This window comes from Rhipicephalus sanguineus, chromosome 4, assembly GCF_013339695.2.
Source record: "Rhipicephalus sanguineus isolate Rsan-2018 chromosome 4, BIME_Rsan_1.4, whole genome shotgun sequence".
NCBI classification, from domain to species: domain Eukaryota; kingdom Metazoa; phylum Arthropoda; class Arachnida; order Ixodida; family Ixodidae; genus Rhipicephalus; species Rhipicephalus sanguineus.
Genome location: NC_051179.1, coordinates 164014596 through 164034678, shown reverse-complemented (window position 1 = coordinate 164034678; position 20083 = coordinate 164014596). Strand labels below are relative to the sequence as shown.

General features: G+C 48.0%; 1 protein-coding gene across 1 annotated transcript; it reads left to right on the top strand.

Annotated features, from left to right (window-relative positions):
- The first annotated feature begins 16589 nt into the window (after positions 1 to 16589).
- LOC119389106 (uncharacterized) lies at positions 16590 to 19813 on the top strand. The gene is made up of 4 exons (XM_049414970.1): positions 16590 to 16646; positions 16984 to 17056; positions 17260 to 17533; positions 19503 to 19813. The coding sequence occupies exons 2-4, from the start codon at positions 17012 to 17014 to the stop codon at positions 19709 to 19711; spliced, it is 528 nt and encodes a 175-aa protein (XP_049270927.1). The 5' UTR covers positions 16590 to 16646; positions 16984 to 17011; the 3' UTR covers positions 19712 to 19813.
- Positions 19814 to 20083: the final 270 nt, after the last annotated feature.

Below are 20083 nucleotides of genomic sequence, written 5' to 3'. Positions count from 1 at the left end.
ACCAGTCACATGCAGACCAGTTACATGCAGACCAGTTACATGCAGGCCCAAATTACGTATTCCCTTAGACCGACAGGCTGTTGGAATTTTTGACTGGGTATGCGCAATTTGTTGATGCTGTGCCTGATGACGACGAAGAATTTTGGCAGAGCCCTGTAATGGGTTAGAAGCAAGGAGGTTTAAACCTCCTTGTTTGGAAGCATTCAACAACCTACTCGTTGCGCAATTCGCATTGTGTGATGCCTGTTTACTGAACTCGCGTTGTGCGACGCTTGGTGCTTATTTTACTCTTCTACCTCGCTATATTGCATATGCTCATGTGGGTCCTTCCCGACATGAAGCCTGTATAGGACCTTCTTGCAAAGCAGTTTCAAGCACCGGCATGGCTCAGAGGTTGAATACTGGGCTCTTACGCAGAGGGCCCAGGTTCGAACCTCGTTCCATCCTGGAATTTTTTCTTATTTCGTTTTTTTTTTATTTCGAGCGATACTGATTACGGACAACTACGGCGCCAAAAACGGCCGGTGAAATAATCTCATAACAGCTTTCGCTGTAAAAAAATAGTAGCCCTTCGTTTATCGGGAAAATCAAGGCACGCGAAGCTTGCCGTGTGCGCGCCTGACCCACTAATTCTTTCTTTGGTCAACTACAGGCTGTACAGAGGGCCCGGGCCGTCGCCGAGAGTCACTGCCTCCAGGTTCCGTCCTGGGTGGAGCCACCGACTTGATAGGGAGCCCTAGGCCTTCCCCCATCATTTTCCTGAGAGCTATTAATAATAATAAAGGTATCAGAGGTCCGCTTTCACAAATACCTGTTGGTTACCACATTTGCTGACAACATCCATGGGGCGTTTCTGCTGTCACAGCAGATCCACAGTCGTTACCATTGCAGTTGGATGTATGTGTCGCATTCGAACTATCAGGTAAGAGAATTTGAGTGTCAAAAGTAAACGCAGGAAAGTTTAGTCACGCTGCTTCCCTGAACGAAGTAAAATCAGGCGAATTCAACTGTACTGTCAAGTTGCAATACATAACCTGCCTACAAAAACAATGCGTTTCTTTCAGCGGCCCTGCTGCGTGATTCAAATCCTCTTGGACGTAAAACAGCAGCGGGTCCACCAGAGAAGGGTCATGAGGCTTCTGGAGCGCCAATCGGAGAGGTTGGAGCGCCTCGAGACGCTGACCGGAGCATCTTCCCCTCATCCAGCTCCATGTCCGGTGGCGCCTCCGAAGCTGCCGGCGGAAAGCATTGAGGAAGTGGAAGCTGCCGCAGAGGCCCTCAAGGACGAGGGTGTGTCCACTGCCTTGGTAAAAACGTTACTCTATTTCGTAGTACAACAAATTCGGCAACATTCTTCCTAGGTACAATTTTGTTTGTTAGTGAGATTGCACGAGAATTTAGATCTTCAGTAGGCCTAAGCGAAAAGACTTATCAGATGAAAACCTAAGCGCTTGTCTTATGGCAACTCGCACTCCTTTTATTCCTTGTCTGTTTTTTTTTTTTTCAGCTCTTAAATCATGTGCGGGCACTACTAGGCTTTCACAGTCCTTCCAATGAGCAATGTGTCTACAGGCAAGCAGACTAAAATAAGTTCCATTAGGAAACTTTGATGGTTCTATTTTCCTTTAGTATCATAGGGATGCATGTGCTCAAGCCGATGGGACGTAAAGGCAATCCAGCATACCTGGGGACCTGGTACATGGGAAAACTTCCCTCTGGCGTTTTTTTCATGTTTAAAACAGAATGTTGCTGCAGGGTGTAGTGCATAAAACGCTCAGTCACACTGAAGTATCGTATTGAGTAGCAATAATTGAACTTGTCATTTAGTCTAAATAGTGAAAATCGCTCGAAATACGCAAATATGTGCCCGTTCGACAATTCCCGTTTAAATTTTGGGGGGATTTTACATGTCAAAACCAATGTCGTGATGGAAATAGCGTAGTGGCGCACTCTAGAATTATTCCGAACACCATATACAGGTTACTTATTGCGCTCAGGAACTGTTACGATCGGCCCCTGCGTCGACTAGGAAGCGGCGTCCCCTGTTCTTCGAACCGGGCGCCGAAGCGCGGCTTGCCTTGACAATGTTCAAGCGCTTGAATTGTCCTCCCGAGATGGGACGTGAGACGCCTTGCAGTCCGGCCCGTCCGCGTTCGGCCAGACTACCATAATGGTTTCCTGTCGCCAAATCTACCTTGACGAGACAGCGGCGTCCGCGCGGATGACAACCAGTCCCACAAATTGATCGACAAGGTGCTTCGGAACTGCAGACCTTTTGTGTCCGAGCGTGCGACCCATCGACCTACGGCCTTCACATGGCGGGGACCACAGGTTGCACCCTTTGGTGCAACAGCAGCAGAGTGCGGGGCCACGCCCCAGTCGACGACGCTGACCTTGGCGAGTGTGGGTGGCACCCTCATTAGCGTTGTGTGGGACGCGATTGGACCGTCCCAACTTGCAGAAATTCCCCGATCAAGGGATCTGGGGAAAGAGACCCTTTAAAATGAGCCCCCGCAGGCTCATTCGGGGCGCAATCGTCGTCATGTAGACAGGAAATCCTCGTCCTGTAGGACGAAATCGTCATGTAGAAACAAACTGATCGCCCATGTAAATAAAACCTCTGTTAAGTTTGCCTTCCTCCAGCCTCTTCCTCCGGAGTCTCTGGTGCCTCCAAAGGCCGGTCGCAACAGAACCTAAACACATGTTGCAGCTGATTAAAATGTGCGTGCAATACCTGGCAATAGCAATGCTAAGCACAAGCGCATAGCTCCAACTCAATAGCCGCTAAGCAATAACGGGTAGTTCTTGGTCATTCTTGGCGAATTTTATATGACCCCAAGGAATCTCCCACCTTGTAATAGAACATACAGTCTCAAAATTTTTATATTATTTTCCTGTGCAATGAACGTACATCTCAACTATTTTTCTCTTCGTGACTGCACTCACGTTTGCCTGTTTGTGGAACTAGTGCCGGATGTTTGTGCAACTGTCCTGACAATATTTGTGTTCAGCTATGAAGAAGTGTAGCCGTGAACAATATGAGATGGAACACTGAAACTGCCTCTTAGAGGTCACAGCTGTTAAACGCAGTTTGCAAGCGCAATTGTGTCCATGACGCTAAATGCTCACGCGGCAAAGGTCTCTCTGGTAATTGAATGCATCACATTCATATCAGAACGTTAGAAATAATCATTGAATGAATGTGAATTCGATGTACCAGATTATATTGCTCATGATAATAAGTGTTTAGGCACACGCATATTGACTGTCAACCCAGTATCTATGCTAAAAACGTGACCCTTAATTTGCTTTCAGCATCGCCAGCTGGCCCGCTTGGGGTTAGCAGCTTCAGGGAGGCGGCAACAGGCGTCATGAAGGCCATCATGACACCTACCGTGCAGCGCCTTTACAGCCTGCACGGAAAAAAGGGAAAGAGGGGCTTCTTGACGACGAGGCTGTGCAAGGTGGTCACAGGTGAATTTTATTTTGCCGATGTTCAATTTGCGTGCCTGCTGCTTGTTGGTGCTCTGTGATAAAATTTCTTTTTTGTACAGTGCTACCTTATGTGCAACCTTGTGCACGTATTCATTAATAGAAAATGCTGCCTCAGATTTTTTTTTCGCCGTATATGAAAATGTTGCCAGAAGGAGCTTTTAGCACATGGTTTCCAATCTCACAAGTTTTTTTTCATATTTAACTATTCAAATGCACCCAACGTGCAAGCTTATGCACAGGTCATTTAGGGAAGATAGTGCTTGCTAAAGCTTTTTTTCTTGCTCTACATGAGGGGTTTCAGCTTGTATTTCCAATTGTTATAGTTCTTCATTTTCAACTAGTCAAATGTATCCAATAAGTAAATTCATGCGCAGGTGCACTAAGGGCAGATGCTGCTTGCGAAAACTTTTTGTCTTGCCCTTCACGAGGATTTTCAGCTGGTATTTCCAACTGTGATATTTCTTCATTTTCAACTAGTCAAATGCATCTGATATGTAAGCTTATGCACAGATGCACTTAGTGAAGTTGCTGCTTGCCAAAGCTTATTCCGTTTTTCTTCTTGCACTACATGAGGGCAATACAGGTGAAAGATCTTCAAAAAAACACAGCTTTTCTGCATGCAGTGATGCTACCGAGGACTTCTGACTTTGAGCAATTTTTGGAGCAGCAAAATTTCCGTTTTGGAGCACTTTGGAGCAGCCAAATTTTCATCTTGGAGCACTTTGGAGCAGATAATTTTGCATCTGGGAGCACTTTGGAGCAGCGAATTTTACATCCTGGAGTGCAATACAGAAGCATATTGCATTAACATTCAAGCACCTGAGTATTATTATGGGGCTCGTATGAAGGCTAGAAATATTTCGATTCATTGCAAATCTCATGGAAAAAATCATCTCAGGAGCATAGGCGTGCGCACAGGGGGGGCAGGGGTGGGGGCCGCCCCCCCCCCCTAATCACCTAAGAGGGGGGGGGCGCAAAATCTGCCCCGTACATTGACCCTTGCGTTAGCAATTATATGGATACTCTCGGCGGATTTTTGCCGTCGCCATTGCCGTAATTTTCCGTATAAAGTCCAAATTATTAACGTCACCACGTCCATTCTAGCCGCGGGTAAAAGCTTGCGAGCGCTGGCGACGAACGCGGCTGAAGCGGAGATTAAACTAGCCGGCCGTCTGTCTCCGCCGCACGGACAGCGCATGAGATAACATCTTCCCGCGTGCGGGCCTGCCGTCGATTGCTCATCAAACAGAGAGGAAACGCCCCGCCCGTCTTTCGTAAGGAGCATGAAGGGACGCGGGAGCGGAAGGGGGGGGGGGGTGCGCATCTTTCGAAGGGCGCAGTCGCTCGCTTGCGCGCGCGCTATCTCGAGGCATTAGGAGACGGCTTGTAAACTTGCTGTGCTCTCAACGCTTACTTCGCGTTTAGAGAACTCAGAGCAAGAAAACGCTTCGGTTCCTGGAGGGGCCATATCCCCTTAAACTAGCGTTTTGTTGAGTTACGCGAGATCGGATCCAAAAGAGTTAGCTGCTAGTCTTACTTCGTTTCACAATACAATTTTTTGGTATCGAATTCATTGCTTCGCTCTTAAGCGAAACTGAGTTTTTTTAACCGCTAGCTATCGACCCCCGAAAGCGAGAGGCGGACGTGTAACATGGCGTAGCCGCTTCACTGTGGGCCGTCAGCGACGGGCCCGCTACTGACAGCTGCGCATTTGCGGCTGCTCCGACCAGGAGATATGATTTTACTAATAAGATGACATTTTTAAAAAAGCAAGCAAAAAAATTCGAATTGGAACCCTAGCACGTGAGCTCGAAAGGGCAGGGCCTTTTAGGGGGTATTTACCGCAGAGTGATTACAAACTCGGACGTGCTGGCGGAAGGAATTACGAAAAAGCTGTTCTGGATGAAAATCCATGGATAAAGCATATCTGAGGAAAAGTGTCAACGCGTTTCCACCGTTCGCGTGCTCTTCCATAAACGCGAAGCAAGGAAAATTCGATATTGCCCCATATATCTACTGCGAGCGATCCCAGATTTCACTCTGCGATGTCCGGAAACAGAAGTGACAGACATTTTAGCGGCACTCATGTAGTTATTACTGAACATTGCTTTCCTTACGTGCCGTGCGACGCTTGAAACGAGCTATCAGCAGCGCTTCTGGAACAGACGACGTCCGCCGATGAATCGCCGTCGCACTTTCTCGCTACCGATAGGCCTAGACGTCACGAGCCTCTGCGGAGAGCGCGTTTTGCTGTCGAGCCGACTTGCAGAACATAAGCTGCGTCGGCACCGTGCATGGCATCGTGGCTTACTCGGAACCTACGCGCGAGCGCTATTTATTCAGCGGAATAATTCTTGGTCCATGATTGCGACTTTAATGGCAGCCCCAAGATCGAGCTGCACATGTTCTGACGCGCCGGGGGTGCGATTGCCGGTGATAGACGCCCCCAAACCCGAGACTTTGGCGCAGTTTGGCGCAAATTTCGTCGATATTATCAGGATGGCGCAGTAAATACAATTTGGCGCACTTTGGCGCAGTTGGCGCAGGAGTGGAATCACTGAGCATGCATCTCCCCTTAGTGAACGAGCTGACGGTAAACCTACGCGAGGTTCCAGAATCCTGTTTATTGAATTACTAGTTTTATATGTTTCATCCACTTATTTAATAACATATTTTTGTTTCTCAAAGTTCATCTTCAACACTTGTAAAGCTGCAGGCAGCTTGCGCACAAAAGCACATTGAAGAAAGTTTCATACTATAAAAGGCCACAAATTGTTTTACTTAAAGTGTTTTGCTAAAAAAATACATTTTACTAGAAAATTTTGCTTGCTTGTCATTATAGCTAAATTGCGCAGGTACTTGGCTACCATCTATGAAAACATGCTCGTAGATGGGGACCCAAGTCTACGAAATGTTGATGTGCTGCTGCTTAGTGTCACTAACTCAAGGTGTATAAACACGCATATTTTGTACTCAGGGCTGCTTGCACCTTCCAAAGACCACTTAAATGATTACAGGGCAGGTATGTACACTGCTAAGATATTGCCTATGCAGATATTTGTTTGTAATTGAGAGCGGTGTATCGTAATAGCTGTTATAAACTTGAAAATATAATCCAGTGGTTTGAGTACACTTGAAACGTTGCCTCATTTGCTGCATGTTACATTGCTAAAGGTTTAGTCCAGCTGACAATAATCTTTACTTAAGCTATGTTGACTAATTGAGATTATTGTTGCTTTGAGAGAATGGGAAAACGTAAATGTACAGTCGCGAGCAATATGACAGAGAATAATTCCGTGTTTGCTCAATGACTACTTGTAATGTATCAACATGAATGTGACGTCTTGAATTGCAAGATATAGACTTCGGTTTGAGCATTTAGTCTGACGAGCACTTTTCCACTAGCCAACTGCGTTGAGGTGCTGTGACATTAAAAATGTAATTTCAGTGTTCCCTCTCATATTGGCTCATCACTGTAATAGGCACTTCTGTACTGCAGGCCCAAAGTCAGGGGTGTAGCCAGAAATTTTTTTCGAGGGGAAGGGGCACCTCCTTGATCTGATGTGGGGGTCGGGCAGGCAAATGTGATCGATTATCTTGAGCTCTATATGCCATGGCAAAAAAATTTGGGGGGGCGGGGGAACGAGCCCGGTGTGGCCCCCCCCCCCCCCCCGGCTACGCAACTGCCCAAGGTGACCTAGATATAGGCCTGCAGTACACGTTCTTACATTTACATTTGGCCGTTTTCCCAAATCGAGAATGATCTCAGTTAGGCTATGAGCATAATCCCTCAATACATTTTACTGGTCACGAAACTTCCCCGTCACTCCATGGGAGAGCTTTGTGTGTCGCCAACTTTGACCGCGGGGCGGCGCCACCAGTGTTAAGGGGGCATTCGCGGCACTCGTTGAAGCAGTCAGCGAGGCGACGGCGTGGTGTGTCTGTTTTTGTGTGTCGCGCTGTATCGTGTGCGTGCAGTGCTTTCTGTGCGTCTTATCGTATTCAAACGTGACGAATAGTTAGCGGCAGCGTGATGCACGATGCAGAAGACGTCCCGCGTGCCGCACGGTCGCTCCGGCGAACAAGGCACTCGGCGAGGCCCCGCGCGGCGACGGTGTGCTGTGTTCGCTTTGTTTGCGTCGTTTTATCGCGTGTGTGCGGTGCTGTGTGTGCCTGTGACCATTTTCGTATGCGACAAAAAGTTAGCGGCAGCTTCACGACCGATGACAATGACATGCTGTGCGCCGCACTGTCGCTCTGGCTAGAGAGGAACCCTGAAAAAGTATCGTTGTTTGTGTTCCCCAGCGACCCCGGAAGCCGTGAGCAGTGGAAGCGGGCAAAGAAACGGGAACATTCTCGTTCAGTTCACCAAGCGTTCGAGTATGCGAAAAACATTTCTATAACGCGGACATTATTCGTGAAGACGAATGCGTTATAGAAGGCACCGTTGTTAGGTTGCCGTGCGAAAGAGCGAAGCTGAGGGCCGGCGTTATACCTCGATTATTTGAAGGTCTCCCGGCTTACTTGTCCAAAAAGCAGCCGGCACCTCGGTACTTGCCACACAGGCAGCCGGTCAAGCGTCGTCGGGAGTCTTCGGAGGATTCCAGTGGGGAAAATGCTGCGCAGAGGATCCGTGTGGACGTCTCCGACGAATTGGATGCAGTAAATGACGGTAAATATTGCAGTTTTACGCGGCTTGCTCTTCTGTGTTGTTCGGCATGCTGATTATAACTCAAGTTCAACAAACTTGATTAATTTCGTAAACCTTTGTGCTTTTCCCGTTGTTGTGCAGAAAGTATGCGGACGGTAAAAAAGGCTGAGGATAAAGCTTGCCAAACAGAGGAGGCTGTGTGCAGCGCTTCGGAACGGCGCCGTGCGTACGGCTGTGTACTGGCAATGTTGGTCGCGGTTCTTCCTCTGACGTCGGCTACAGCCTCGAGGAAAATAAAAACCATCAAAAAGGCGTGACCAAGCAGTCCTTGCTGAATCAGCGTGCAGGACATGGCTGCACGCCGATTTCGCCGCGATCGAAATAGAACACTGCAGCACCCGAAATGACATTTATGGCCGCTACGCGCAGGTACGAGTACGCTGCCTATACGCGATGGGTGATCAGTATATGAATGACCCGCGGAAATCTGTCCGTCAAGCCACCAGAGCGAGTCTTCGCCACGGAAATCTCTTGACGCACCACAAACGCCGTTTAAGCGGCCGCGATCAAAGCCCCCTTGTCTGCAGTAACGCCCCCTGGCGGGAGGCTCTGTCCCTATACCAAACTTGGCCCGAAGTTTCGTGACCAGTAAAAAAGTATTGAGGGACTATGCTATGAGCGTCACCCACCTTTCACGGACCTTTCAGTGTTGAAAGTGAAAACCCTTTCAATGCTTCAAATTTACGTTCGTTTTTTCAACGATAAATCAATGTTGACTTTCTTAATGGTCTTTCATTTGAAAGCCGCGGGCCAATTTTCAATACTGGTCAACAGTTTTCTCGATGGTTTTTCTATTGATCCACAATGTATTTTCAGTGCCATTTGTTGACATTGCTCAATATGTTTTTTTTTTAATAAGAATATTTGTAAGGGGACGCTTTTACTCTTGTAGACTTATGTCACAGGAGGGAAGAAACAAGACGGCTGAGCCAGAATCACAGTATACATGTTACACCGCGACCAAAATCCTCAGGCTAAAATTACAATGCAAACGCGCAAGACACCCGCGAAGAAAAGAAACGTACGACGCAAGCGCCGACTAACAACTGCTTTATTCCTTCATGCGCCAATGCATATTGCCACGTGCGTTTCTTCTTATCACTTTTGCTGTATTCGGTTTTCGCCCACAAAGACTGTCAGCAACACTCAGCACAAACCACGCCTCATTGTTCGAGAAGCTTCACGATCATTGTAGATCGTTTTGTTAAGATTGCGCGCAAGACGCGAACACTCGAGCTTATTTAGAACTTGCACGACAACCAGCGATAACACTGGAATATTCGACAGCACATGTATAAATGCCGACGCGCTTCACCGCTTGCGAGTTGATCGAAGAGCAAGTGCATCAGTTAACTGCGCGTAGAGACCACGGGTGTTCGAGTATGAACGCAGGGAAACGTGTTGGCCAGGGAACCTGGGAAAACTACGAAAGAAAGCTAATTTCAGCAGCGCAGGCTTGCCTCAAAGTTCTCAAGATCTCACTGACTAGCTTCAGGCTCGACCTTGAAGAAATAATTGAAAGAGACACGCGAGGTTGTGTGCATGGGATACCGTTTCAGGCCGGAATGCTTTCTATAGACATCGATATAAAAGCAAGGTTTAAAGGGCAGAACTCGCCTTCGTTTGAAGACCTTTGTCCGGATGACAAACAGGTTGTACGACAGGTAGCAGCCATCCTTGATGATCACTACGTCAGTGATGGGTGTTGGAAAAGCCTATCACGGTACCTTCTCAACTTTCCTCCTCTTCGTTTGCTACGTGAGTTAAAAGACACAATAGACGCATTGACTGAAATCGTGAGGACTCCCGGTGAAGCACGACGAGCTCAGGTCTTTTTCTTCGGAAGACCTCTCTAAAGCTCTTAGTGACATGGCAGCACAAAGGAAAGTCACAATGGAAGCGCTATGTAATGAAGACATAGTCGTGAAAGTGGAAAGGGATAGTTGTCAAATTAGTTGAACAACATCATGGTCAACCCTTTCCCTTGTCCTAATTCAGCACCATAACCAGGCATAATCACACAAGCCCCACCGAATTCTAGCTATTGCTGAAGTGCCAGAAAATTACTTTGCACTGAGGACTGCATTTGGTGACGTAGTAAAGGATGTAAACAAGGTTACGAAGGAGCAGGTACTGACTACTGATGGCGTCAAAATTCCAGTGACGATTTGCCTTGGGGCAAACCTAAGGTTGCTTCTAACTGTGTTAGGCATGAAGTCAGCGTCATAAAGATATCCATGTACTTTCTGCTTCGCAGAAGAAATGGCCAGAACAAGCGCAACACTGCCAAGTTCATATTTCAATTTGCCACCGTACTCCCGGAACCTGCAAAACATGTCACACGTTTGCGACAACTTGGTGCAGGGTGTTCAAAACAAAGTTCCTTTTGGAAGTGAACCTGATTTTGTGGTTCCGGACACACTGCACATGAAAGTGAGGCTTGTGCATCGACTTCTTGAGTCCTTCATTGTGGAGTGTGAGGAGTTCGACGCTTGCTGCCGAGTGACAAATCGCGATGCCCCCAAGCACCGACATGTAAGAACTATTGCGCAGCTGGGGTGCTATCGCGGAACGATTCTATTTTTTATTCCAATGCTTTTCCGCGTGACGTCTTCGCTTGCGTCAGCGCTGGGCGGGAACGCGCAACGTTTTTTGAAATTGTCCAATCACGAGCTCTCTGTGTTGCCCGGATGTTTCTTTTTCTTTTCTTCGCCCTTTCAGAGGCCGTATAGTTAATAAGTTAATAAGAAAGCGTGTAATGAAACTAATGTCGTATGCTTAATTAACTAAAATTGTTTTACAAATGGAACACATCAAAATGGTAGGTATTTAAATAAAAAAAACACAAGTATCTCTATTCGCAATGCCCATAGACTGTCGCGCCGCCAAGCGGAATTAAGGAGCGTCCTCTCGAGGAAGGTTAGTGGACGATAAAATGGCAGCACTACGCAGTCGCTCCCTTGTTCGGCTGTGCTAACCTCAGTGTTAAAGCATTGGCAAGGAAGGAACACTACGGCTTTGCATGTTCCCTGCATCAGTGAACAAACCGGGCCCTCCGTGACATGAGAAATCTGATTCGTTCTTGCGAGACGCGAAGTTTTCGTGAAAATACGTGGCAACTCGCGCTTTCAATGCTAGCCCACAGCGTACGCATACCATCAGCTTCGCGAGGCTTTCTGTAGCCACGTAGGTTAGTTAAATGTTATCGTCTGACATATTCAGTTGAATCTCACCCTGTTTTACTTGCATATAGCATTGGTCAGTGTTTCTTGTAGAGCATGAATCCCATAACACTGTACGCGGGAGGTTGCGCAGGCTCGCGATGTGCTCTTGTAAAACTCAGCGATCTCAAGTTGTCGATACATTAAAATAGGGCCTCTATCCTTTGCAAGCAAAGCGCTGTTACTAATCGTGCGAGCGACGTTTCAATCATCCGAGGACGCGTCTTCTCCACGCCTTTTGTGGAGCGAACGCTTTCCACACCGTCCTTCGCCAGTGTGTTGGTGTTGGTTTCATAGCCAGCGCTGCGCCGCTTGTTTTTGTACGTTTGTTGATAGGTGGCAACACACTGCAAGCGATTTGCTCGTTGACCGATCCGAGAGCATAATGTTCTTCGCGCCCAGACGTCTCTCTAATTGTAAATGTGGTGACGCGGAGTGGTCGCAGTCGTTCGGCGGAGGAATTTCTTCGGATTGCTTTCTGCAGTGATGTTGAAAGAAACCATCTTGACGACGAGGATTTTTCACTGGACATTGAAGACTGTGAAAGCACCGAGAGTGACAGCTGTGATAGCGACGGTGAACGATCAGCTGAACTCCCGAGGAGCGAGTTGCACTTCACGTCCCCTCGTGCATTAATGTTCTTTCACGCTCGTAAGTCACTTTGATTGTATTTAATGTATAATATCCTTGAGCGAGATCAGAATAAAAGCATAGTTCCTCTTGTGCAATGTGCATTGCATGTATCACAATTATTGTGGATATTATGGAGCGCCGCATCGCCAACACGCTCGAAGTCGACCAGCGAAGCGAAATGGTTAGAGCGATGGAACGTGCAGTCACGGCCACAATCCACGCCTCTCGGCTAACTTCTTCGACGTTGCGAAAAGCATACGTGTGCATTCTTTTCGATATTCACGTTTGGATCGGGCTGATCGAATCTGCAACATGCGAGTGAAGTGAATTGCACACGGCTAGAGTCTCAGCATGGCTGTGACACAAGCGCTACTGAATGGGATGTTAAATGCTCGTGTTCCGTTGAAGACGTAATATCGCGTTCCCGACTGCACAAGTAATGACGGCGGCGTATTATGTTTGCAAACCATAACCACATTAAACGTGCGGTCCCGTGCTGCAGCGATGACGCTACTCGCTGGCGGCCTACTACTGCGGCAAATCCGTCAGGCAGGCTCGGTACGGGCTACCTCGATGTGCCGTTCAGCTCATACGTCAATTTTAGTTCATGCAGTTTTATGTAGCACGTACAGGATTTCGCAAAGCATCGTTATGCACGGTAACGGAGCTGAAATATAACCTTTCACACCACAGCAAATAATTAGGTGGGGGGTACTTTGCACTTTCCATGGTTTGGGAAAGTATTTTAGTCTCATATCCAATAGTTGATATGCGAAATGCGCGGCGCCATCTCGTGCACAAGTTTAGAGTTAGGTCCGCCATCTTTGTAGCGTCCACGAAGCGGAGACTCCGCACTGGGCTGCCGTACACGACGAAACCCGCACGGATACAGAAAGCGCGAAAAGTGTTCTCTTGCGCAAATCGACCCACATCGGAAATGCCAACACACTTGTGTACCCTGTTGTAAACAGCGAGGACCTAAGGATCCTGGCGGGAACAAGGTGCGTGGTTTTTGCTTCACACGCGTCAGCGCCGTGTTGTTTATCCGCAGCCATGCTGTTAGAACGTATGCGGTGAATGTGTACAGGCTGGGACTGAGTAATATTGGGACTAAGAGAAACGCGAACAGCGAAAAGCGTGGCTTTTGGCAAAGTCCTACTGCGACATGCCTTGTCTGTCTTTAGGCGAATCTGTGCTCGCAGCCAGCGTCACCGTAGCGTTAGATTCTTGCTCCGGCTGGCGCTATCGCACCGCGTGTGCTTATCACCTGCCAGTCGTGCCTGGCACTCGGAACCCGATAGGATATCGCCAGCCGGACTTTAACGAGGACTTTAATGCGGAGCTTTGCTCATGTACAGGCCAAACCTGGTGCCACGATAAAGATGGTTCTGATAAACACGTTCACGCCAGACGAGTATTTACGACCGTGGTCGATGATCCCTCTTTCATGGGCCAACTAATCAGATCGAGTTTGTTGGCCTCTAGTGCACCTGACGACCGACTATAATGGTGGCCTGTCGCGCTTTGCTTAAGCCATATCGAGCAGAATCTAAAGCAAGTTAATCGAAAGCAAATTAACCGCTATCTAAAGTGCTCGCGTGACGGATGTGCATATCGTCCTACTTTTATTTCAGGCGAAGCATCTTTTAACATTACAGCCAGGTCAAAATATTCTAGTATTGTACGTACATACAGGTTTCGGTGGATGACTTCTCAAGGCAAGTTTTAACTACCTGTATTTCTTGCAACCTGCAGGTTTCGTATCACCGCTTACCAACAGACAACACAGTATACAAGAGGTGGACCATCGCCATCAAGCGTGATGAAGGGAAATACTTCAAGGTGACGAAATCCACAAAAGTCTGTTCAAAGCATTTCTTGCCATCGGCCCGGACTTCATTCCGGGTGTATCTTGTGGCAACAACTTACTGAGACGCCTGCCCCAGTGTATATCAACTTTGGCAAAATGCGACAGCAGCGCAAGCCACCTAAGGAGCGAACACAGAGTGCCTGTCTGCAAGCACATCCGATTTCAGATCAAGATGCCGCTCAATCTTCGACTGTGGAAGACCGTGGAGCTGGTCCTTTGGCTGCAGCAGATCTCGAGTCTGATTTAGCTGAAATGGAGGGAGACCACACTAGCTGTTCACCTACTGCTGGCGCATTGGTAGGTTCTGGCAAGCCTGCCATTGAGGTGCAACATCTGAAAAGAAAAGCCAAACCAGTTGTGACATCCATGAACGCAGTGCAGGTTGTTAAAGCAATACTTATGTCCGTATCAGTGGTGTTATCCCTCAACAATGAGACTAAATAAAAATTTAATCGTGGTTTTTCGCGTGGCGATATCATCATATGATTAGGAGGCACGCCATAGTGGAGTGCTCTGGATTAATTTAGGCCAAATGGACTTCTCTCATGTGCACGGCAGCGCAAGTAAACGGGCGCTTTTTCCGTAGCACCTCCATCGAAATGCGGCCGCCGCGGCCGGGATTCGATGCCGCGATCTTGCTCTCAGCAAGAGCCATAGCCGACTGAGCCACCACAATGGGAGACAAAAACTGATCACAGAGCCCTTCGATAGTATCAGTGCATTTGTTTCTCACTTGTTTAAGGGGCGATTCGGAGTCTGCCTCAATGCCCTGGCTAGCTTCCACCAACAAATAAGAAAAGAAACCTATGCTCTCACTGCATTCGACTGGGACAGAACTTCCATATCAACATGAGCGAGATACGGCTTCGGGCGAGCGCGTAATCGCCGAGAGCCAGCACAGGGCAGGCGCAGTGGCATCAGACGCCGTTCGCCGAGCATGTCACTAGTACTACACCAAAAAGCTTACTTACCCGAAGTCACAAGTGTTCATGCGAAGCGACGATGGCGCACAGTATGCCTCGATGGTAAAGTTGTACGCCTTCTTGCGCTGACGGGCAGAGGGTCGTCTTTGATCGCAAAACGACTCCAACGTGTGCTCCGATATGTTCGGTACGACCGTCAAATCTGTCGTCCAGCCCGGGCTGCTAAGACTCGGAAAGCACGGCTGCTGGAGCGGAGCGAGAGGATTTGCCATTATATATATGCACCTGTTACGCGCGGTCGAAAACCTTCAATGCAATGCAGATATATCTCAGCGCGACGAAGCTGGAAGCGGAGGCTGGAGCTGGGCGAACACCTACGAACACGCCGTACACTTGACGCTACCAAGATGGCGACCGGACTAGTGGTGCCCAGTGTTAACAGACGACCAAGTAGTTTTGCATATCGTCTATTGAGCGCAGCTCATGACTTCATCCGGTGAAAGTGGCACGGGCCGTACGTCCGCACGTCCTATCTGTTCCTATGCTAACAAACGGGTTGACCCTCCTCCTGGCGCCATCTTGAAAAGCACGGCGCGCCACCTATAGTTCGTGGGCATTGCGAATACTTTGAGTCGTAGCCGTATTTGCGCCATATGTGCAGCCAAGCCGTGTCGTTCAGCGCAAAGAAAATGGCTGCCGATGTCAAAAGAACAGCTGTGTGTGTGTGGTCGCCCGTAATACGTCGCAATTAGTGCAAGGTGGGGATGGTTACTGTCGGCTAAGAAGAATATTAGACTCTGCGATCTTTCCGGAAGCCGTGCAATCTGCTGAACCGAGGTGAGTAGAAACGTGTCGTGCCGTGGTGTGTGTTTTCGGGTGCATGCATCCGTCTGACGAGTTTCTTTTTTTTATCTGTAGCAATGCAACAGAGAAGAAATCCGAATGACTGTGAAGCGCTACATAGTCAACAAGATGCGATTGAGAACTCACGAAGCAGCGAGTACCGTTTGTTAAGGCACCGCCACCGCAAAGCGTCACTTCATGAACGCGGTGCGCTGCATCGTGCTTCGACAGTACTCCGTTGCTCAAGCTACCATGCCGATCCGCGAAAGCTGCTGCTGCTTCGATTTCGAAGGTAAGTGTAGCGCAAGGAGGTTTTTTTTAAAACCTTAGTGTAGCGCATTTATTATTTTTGTTAGGTTAAAAATATAATACGGAAAAGAATGAGAGTGTGAAAATGAGAACGATTTTTGCAAGGTAGAACGATCAGCGTAGAGGAAGGTTTTGCCTCTTAAATTTTCTCTGCGGGATGGCTGATGTGGGAAGTCGGTTGGAAAAAAAAATGTCGGCGAAAGGACCACACGTTTCGACAGTTCAGAGGGACATGCTGATACAGTTCCTGGAGCAGCACCCGTACCTGGGGAGATCTTGCACGGAGGTCTCCCCGCGTATGACTGCTGCTCGAAAGAAGCAGCTGTGGCAAGAAATCGCCACGCTGCTGAATCAGCAGGGGCCCGCGGTTAAATCGCCACAACTATGGCGTAACCACTGGGCCAAGATGGTCTACGGCGCGCGAAAGGAGCTCGCGAGATCGACAAGCGAGAGAAAGCGAGCTCTGTAATAATCTGCGCCTTCATTGTTGTTTCACGTTGTGGTTGTGTTTTCTTTTTATTTTGCGGCGCCACGGGTGGCGGCAGGGTTGGTGGCGTTGACGGCGGCGTCTTATAGACGTCCTTCAGAGGACCGGCGCAGTGGTCACCACACCGCCCGAGTATTACCCCGTTCCCGACGTGGTGCGTACCTTTTCTCTCGCTAATCATGTCCGTGCCAGTCAGATAGCGATAAAAGTGGGCACTGTGATTGCCGAAATTTCTTCCATTGCCACAGTCCATACTTTTGAATGCAGAATACTGTGGCTTGTTATGAGAGCACATGCATGGTACTTTAACGTGCTTACGTGATCTTGAAAGATGAATCCTTTAGCGAGATTGTGAAGATGTTCATTGTTGTCATTTTTATGCATGAAGTTTGTGCGATGGTCGGCTATACATTCGAAACTAGCTTGTTTAAGCGATGCTTTTTACACCCGATACGCAGCATGTGTCATCAACGTATTATGCTCAAATGCAGGAGACCGAGGTCGTGGTGGGAACCTCTCATGCAGCTACTAGTGCAGTTCAACGGGGGCCGAGCGACGTTGACCGTAAGGCAACCTATGTGTTTGTGCTGTGAGAACTTATGTTCTAGATATTCATGCTTTCATGACAGAGAAGCATGTAGTCGTAATTATGTGTACGTGAAAATGAGGTTTCCAGGTTGAAGTTTTAGAATAGTAAAGTGGCATGTTTTCAGAGTGGTCTAACAGTAAATGAGTAATATTTGTTCTTGTTGTTTCACACACACCAGTGCAACCAATACCCCTCCAGCCACAAGTGCCACAGCCCGGACCTTCGCAGCCGCAGCCCGGACCTTCGCAGCCGCAGCCAGGAGCTTCACAGCCGCAGCCTGGACCTTCGCAGCCGCAGCCGGGACCACAGCCACAACCCCGCCGAAGACAGCCCAGGCAGCTGGAGGAAGCTGTGTGCCGGGCTACAGATGAGTACGTGCGGCAGGGCCAGTGTGCTGATGCGAGGGCCCTGGCAGACCGCAAGTTCCACCACAAGATGTTGGAGCAAAACCGGTGTGTACGTATAACTACAGCCATGCACATTCACGGCATAACAAGAGTGGCACAAGTTGCAAATATCGCATCAATACTGCTCATCTTGTTCGCCAGCATGACACGGAGAAAGCAGCAGGCACGGCTTGCCTGTTAAAGCACGAGTGGCCAGCTAAAATTGGCCCATCGTAACACCGATATTTCCATTGGTGTTTGCAATTTTGTTGCTCAAGTGTGTAGTCACTTGTGCTAATAATTTCTCCGTGGCGACTGTACCTGTTTGCACGTGTAAGTGGTGTAGGTGAAATTGTAGTATAGAATGTATAAATTGGTAAACGACCTTAAAACATACATTTAAAGAGGTCATGAATCACATCTCGGGCATGGTGAAACAAGGCATTCTGCAAACGTTCACTACTGTAAACACATCAGCCACATTTTGTAGTTGTATGAGGCACGCTGAGGTTGCTAGCGAATCACGCTGCTGCCAATTTTTTCGGGTGCCCTTTTTTCATACAGAGGCAGGTACTCACTATGTTCAGTGGCGGGTGCTTGTTATTCAACATATAAGATATGGCATTTCTATTGGCCAGTAGCTGACTTGAATAGAGCGGTGTTTCAATCAGATGCGCTTCTTAGTGCAGTATGCCACCATGTGCCGGCGTTGCAGCATTGGAATCGCAGTGCAGGCACGTTTCTTAACGTGCATTTAAGGTCATAACGCACGATGACATAGTTTCTGCCCTTGTGCCATCCCTCCCTGTTAATTTCTAACACTCATCGGTATGAGAGGAGGGAGAAAGCGCTTAAAGCGTGCAACAGATCGCTACTTGAAGCGCAAGACACAATAAACATCAGTGCTGAGGTCAATGAGTTATTACTTGAAAAGTGGTACAGTACTCCTCTAATGGTTTTATTACTTCTTGTACACCTTCGCGTGATGCAATTAGTGGTATTGCTTAGGCCCTTACTTGCCTAAATGAAGCTACACAAGCAGTTCAAGAAAAGAAGGGCAAATAGCATTCCTACCCATCTTTATGGAAAAAAGCAGCACCTAAGATGCCTGAACGTAATGTTAAATGGATTAAGTTTCCTTATTGCTTGAACTTGGGAAAATGTTTTGGTGCATATGTAAAGCGCACACTACTGTCATATTTGGGAATGTCGTACATGTTAGGTGAACCTGTTGTGCGCATGATCTATAGACTGTTAAAGAGCATTCCATTATAGTGTTCTTGTCATTGTCCCGTTCTGCAGTGCTCTTTCACATCAGTGTGTAGCCATTCACTCGCTGGTCAAAACACTACTCTGCTGTTACATTGAAATGTGAGCACTTGAGAAATTGGACTGCGCCTTAAAGTCAGGCACCATGTACTGACATTGCATGCGCACACTTAGTTTTGGTAGTGCTCTGCACAATAGCAAAATGTACTTGCATCCAAACACTGAGGCGCTGAGGAAGTCAATCGTTATGTTTACAAGTGCTACCACCCGCCACAGATGTCTAGTAGGTACGTTGCTTCACTGCTTACCCGCAGGTCACGGGATCAAATGCCGGACATGGTGGCCGCTTTTTCGATGGAGGCGAAAATGCTACAGGCCCATGTACCTAGACTTAGGAGCATGTTAAAGAACCCCAGATGGTTGAAGTTTGCGGAGTCCTCCACTAAGGCGTCTCCCATAGGGATGTCATGGTTTTGGGACAAAAAACACTGACATTTGTTATTACGAGTGCCACCACTAAGCGGTGCACTTGCTTATTCATGTTCACGTCACGTATGTTTATGCTAGCAATCTGTGGGCCTAATGTGTTGATGTTGTGAAACAAACAAGCATAGATGGTCATAGCGATTGTTATGCATGTTTGTTTGGTGCAATCAAAGTCAATAATAGTATGCACTGAAAATACTACTATCCAGGAACAATTCAATTATAATCTGAGGCCTTGGTACCATCTCCTTGTAAATACATGAATTTTTTTCTCAACCAGCGCCACGAGGCCCAGATGGCCAGCCAAGAACGGCTGGAAAACCAGCTCTGCCGTCTAACCGAAGAGGTGGGCCGGCTGCGCCACGTTCAGCAGCAGCGCCTCGATCAAAAGCGCAGGGCGAACGAATGTACCCAGCGCCTGCTGCAGCAACTTTTGGAGGCCCTGGCCGGTGGGGCTGCACTAGTCACTCGCCCACCGTAGCCTCCTAGCGCGTAAATTTTACTGATATATACTGAGTATGTACAGCGCAATGAAACGAAGGCAAGAGAAACACACAAATGACAGACTGGCACTGACTTCCAACTGAATTATTGAAAAGCATGAAGCCCGTTTTTACGCATGTGCACATCTTATCAGCAACTGAAAGGAGTCATGGGTGCGCATACATCTCTCTGTCACTTAGATACACGCTTGGCGTAATTACACACTTGATACCGGATTTCCTAATGTGGGCTGCCTCGAAGTGCATTTACACTTGTTGCAGTGATATGCAAGATGTCCGCATGAATTGTCTTTTTACAAAAAAAAAAACTCTTGTGCCCGGCCCAATGTACTCTTTTCCACAGCTGAGTGGCATCTTG

Excerpts from the sequence above, each read along its gene's own strand:
- LOC119389106 (XM_049414970.1), top strand. The coding sequence starts at position 17,012 with ATGCAGCTACTAGTGCAGTTCAACGGGGGCCGAGCGACGTTGACC. Across the intron at positions 17,057-17,259 it reads GGGGCCGAGCGACGTTGACC|TGCAACCAATACCCCTCCAG; the intron begins GTAAGGCAACCT and ends CACACACACCAG. Across the intron at positions 17,534-19,502 it reads AAGATGTTGGAGCAAAACCG|CGCCACGAGGCCCAGATGGC; the intron begins GTGTGTACGTAT and ends TTTCTCAACCAG.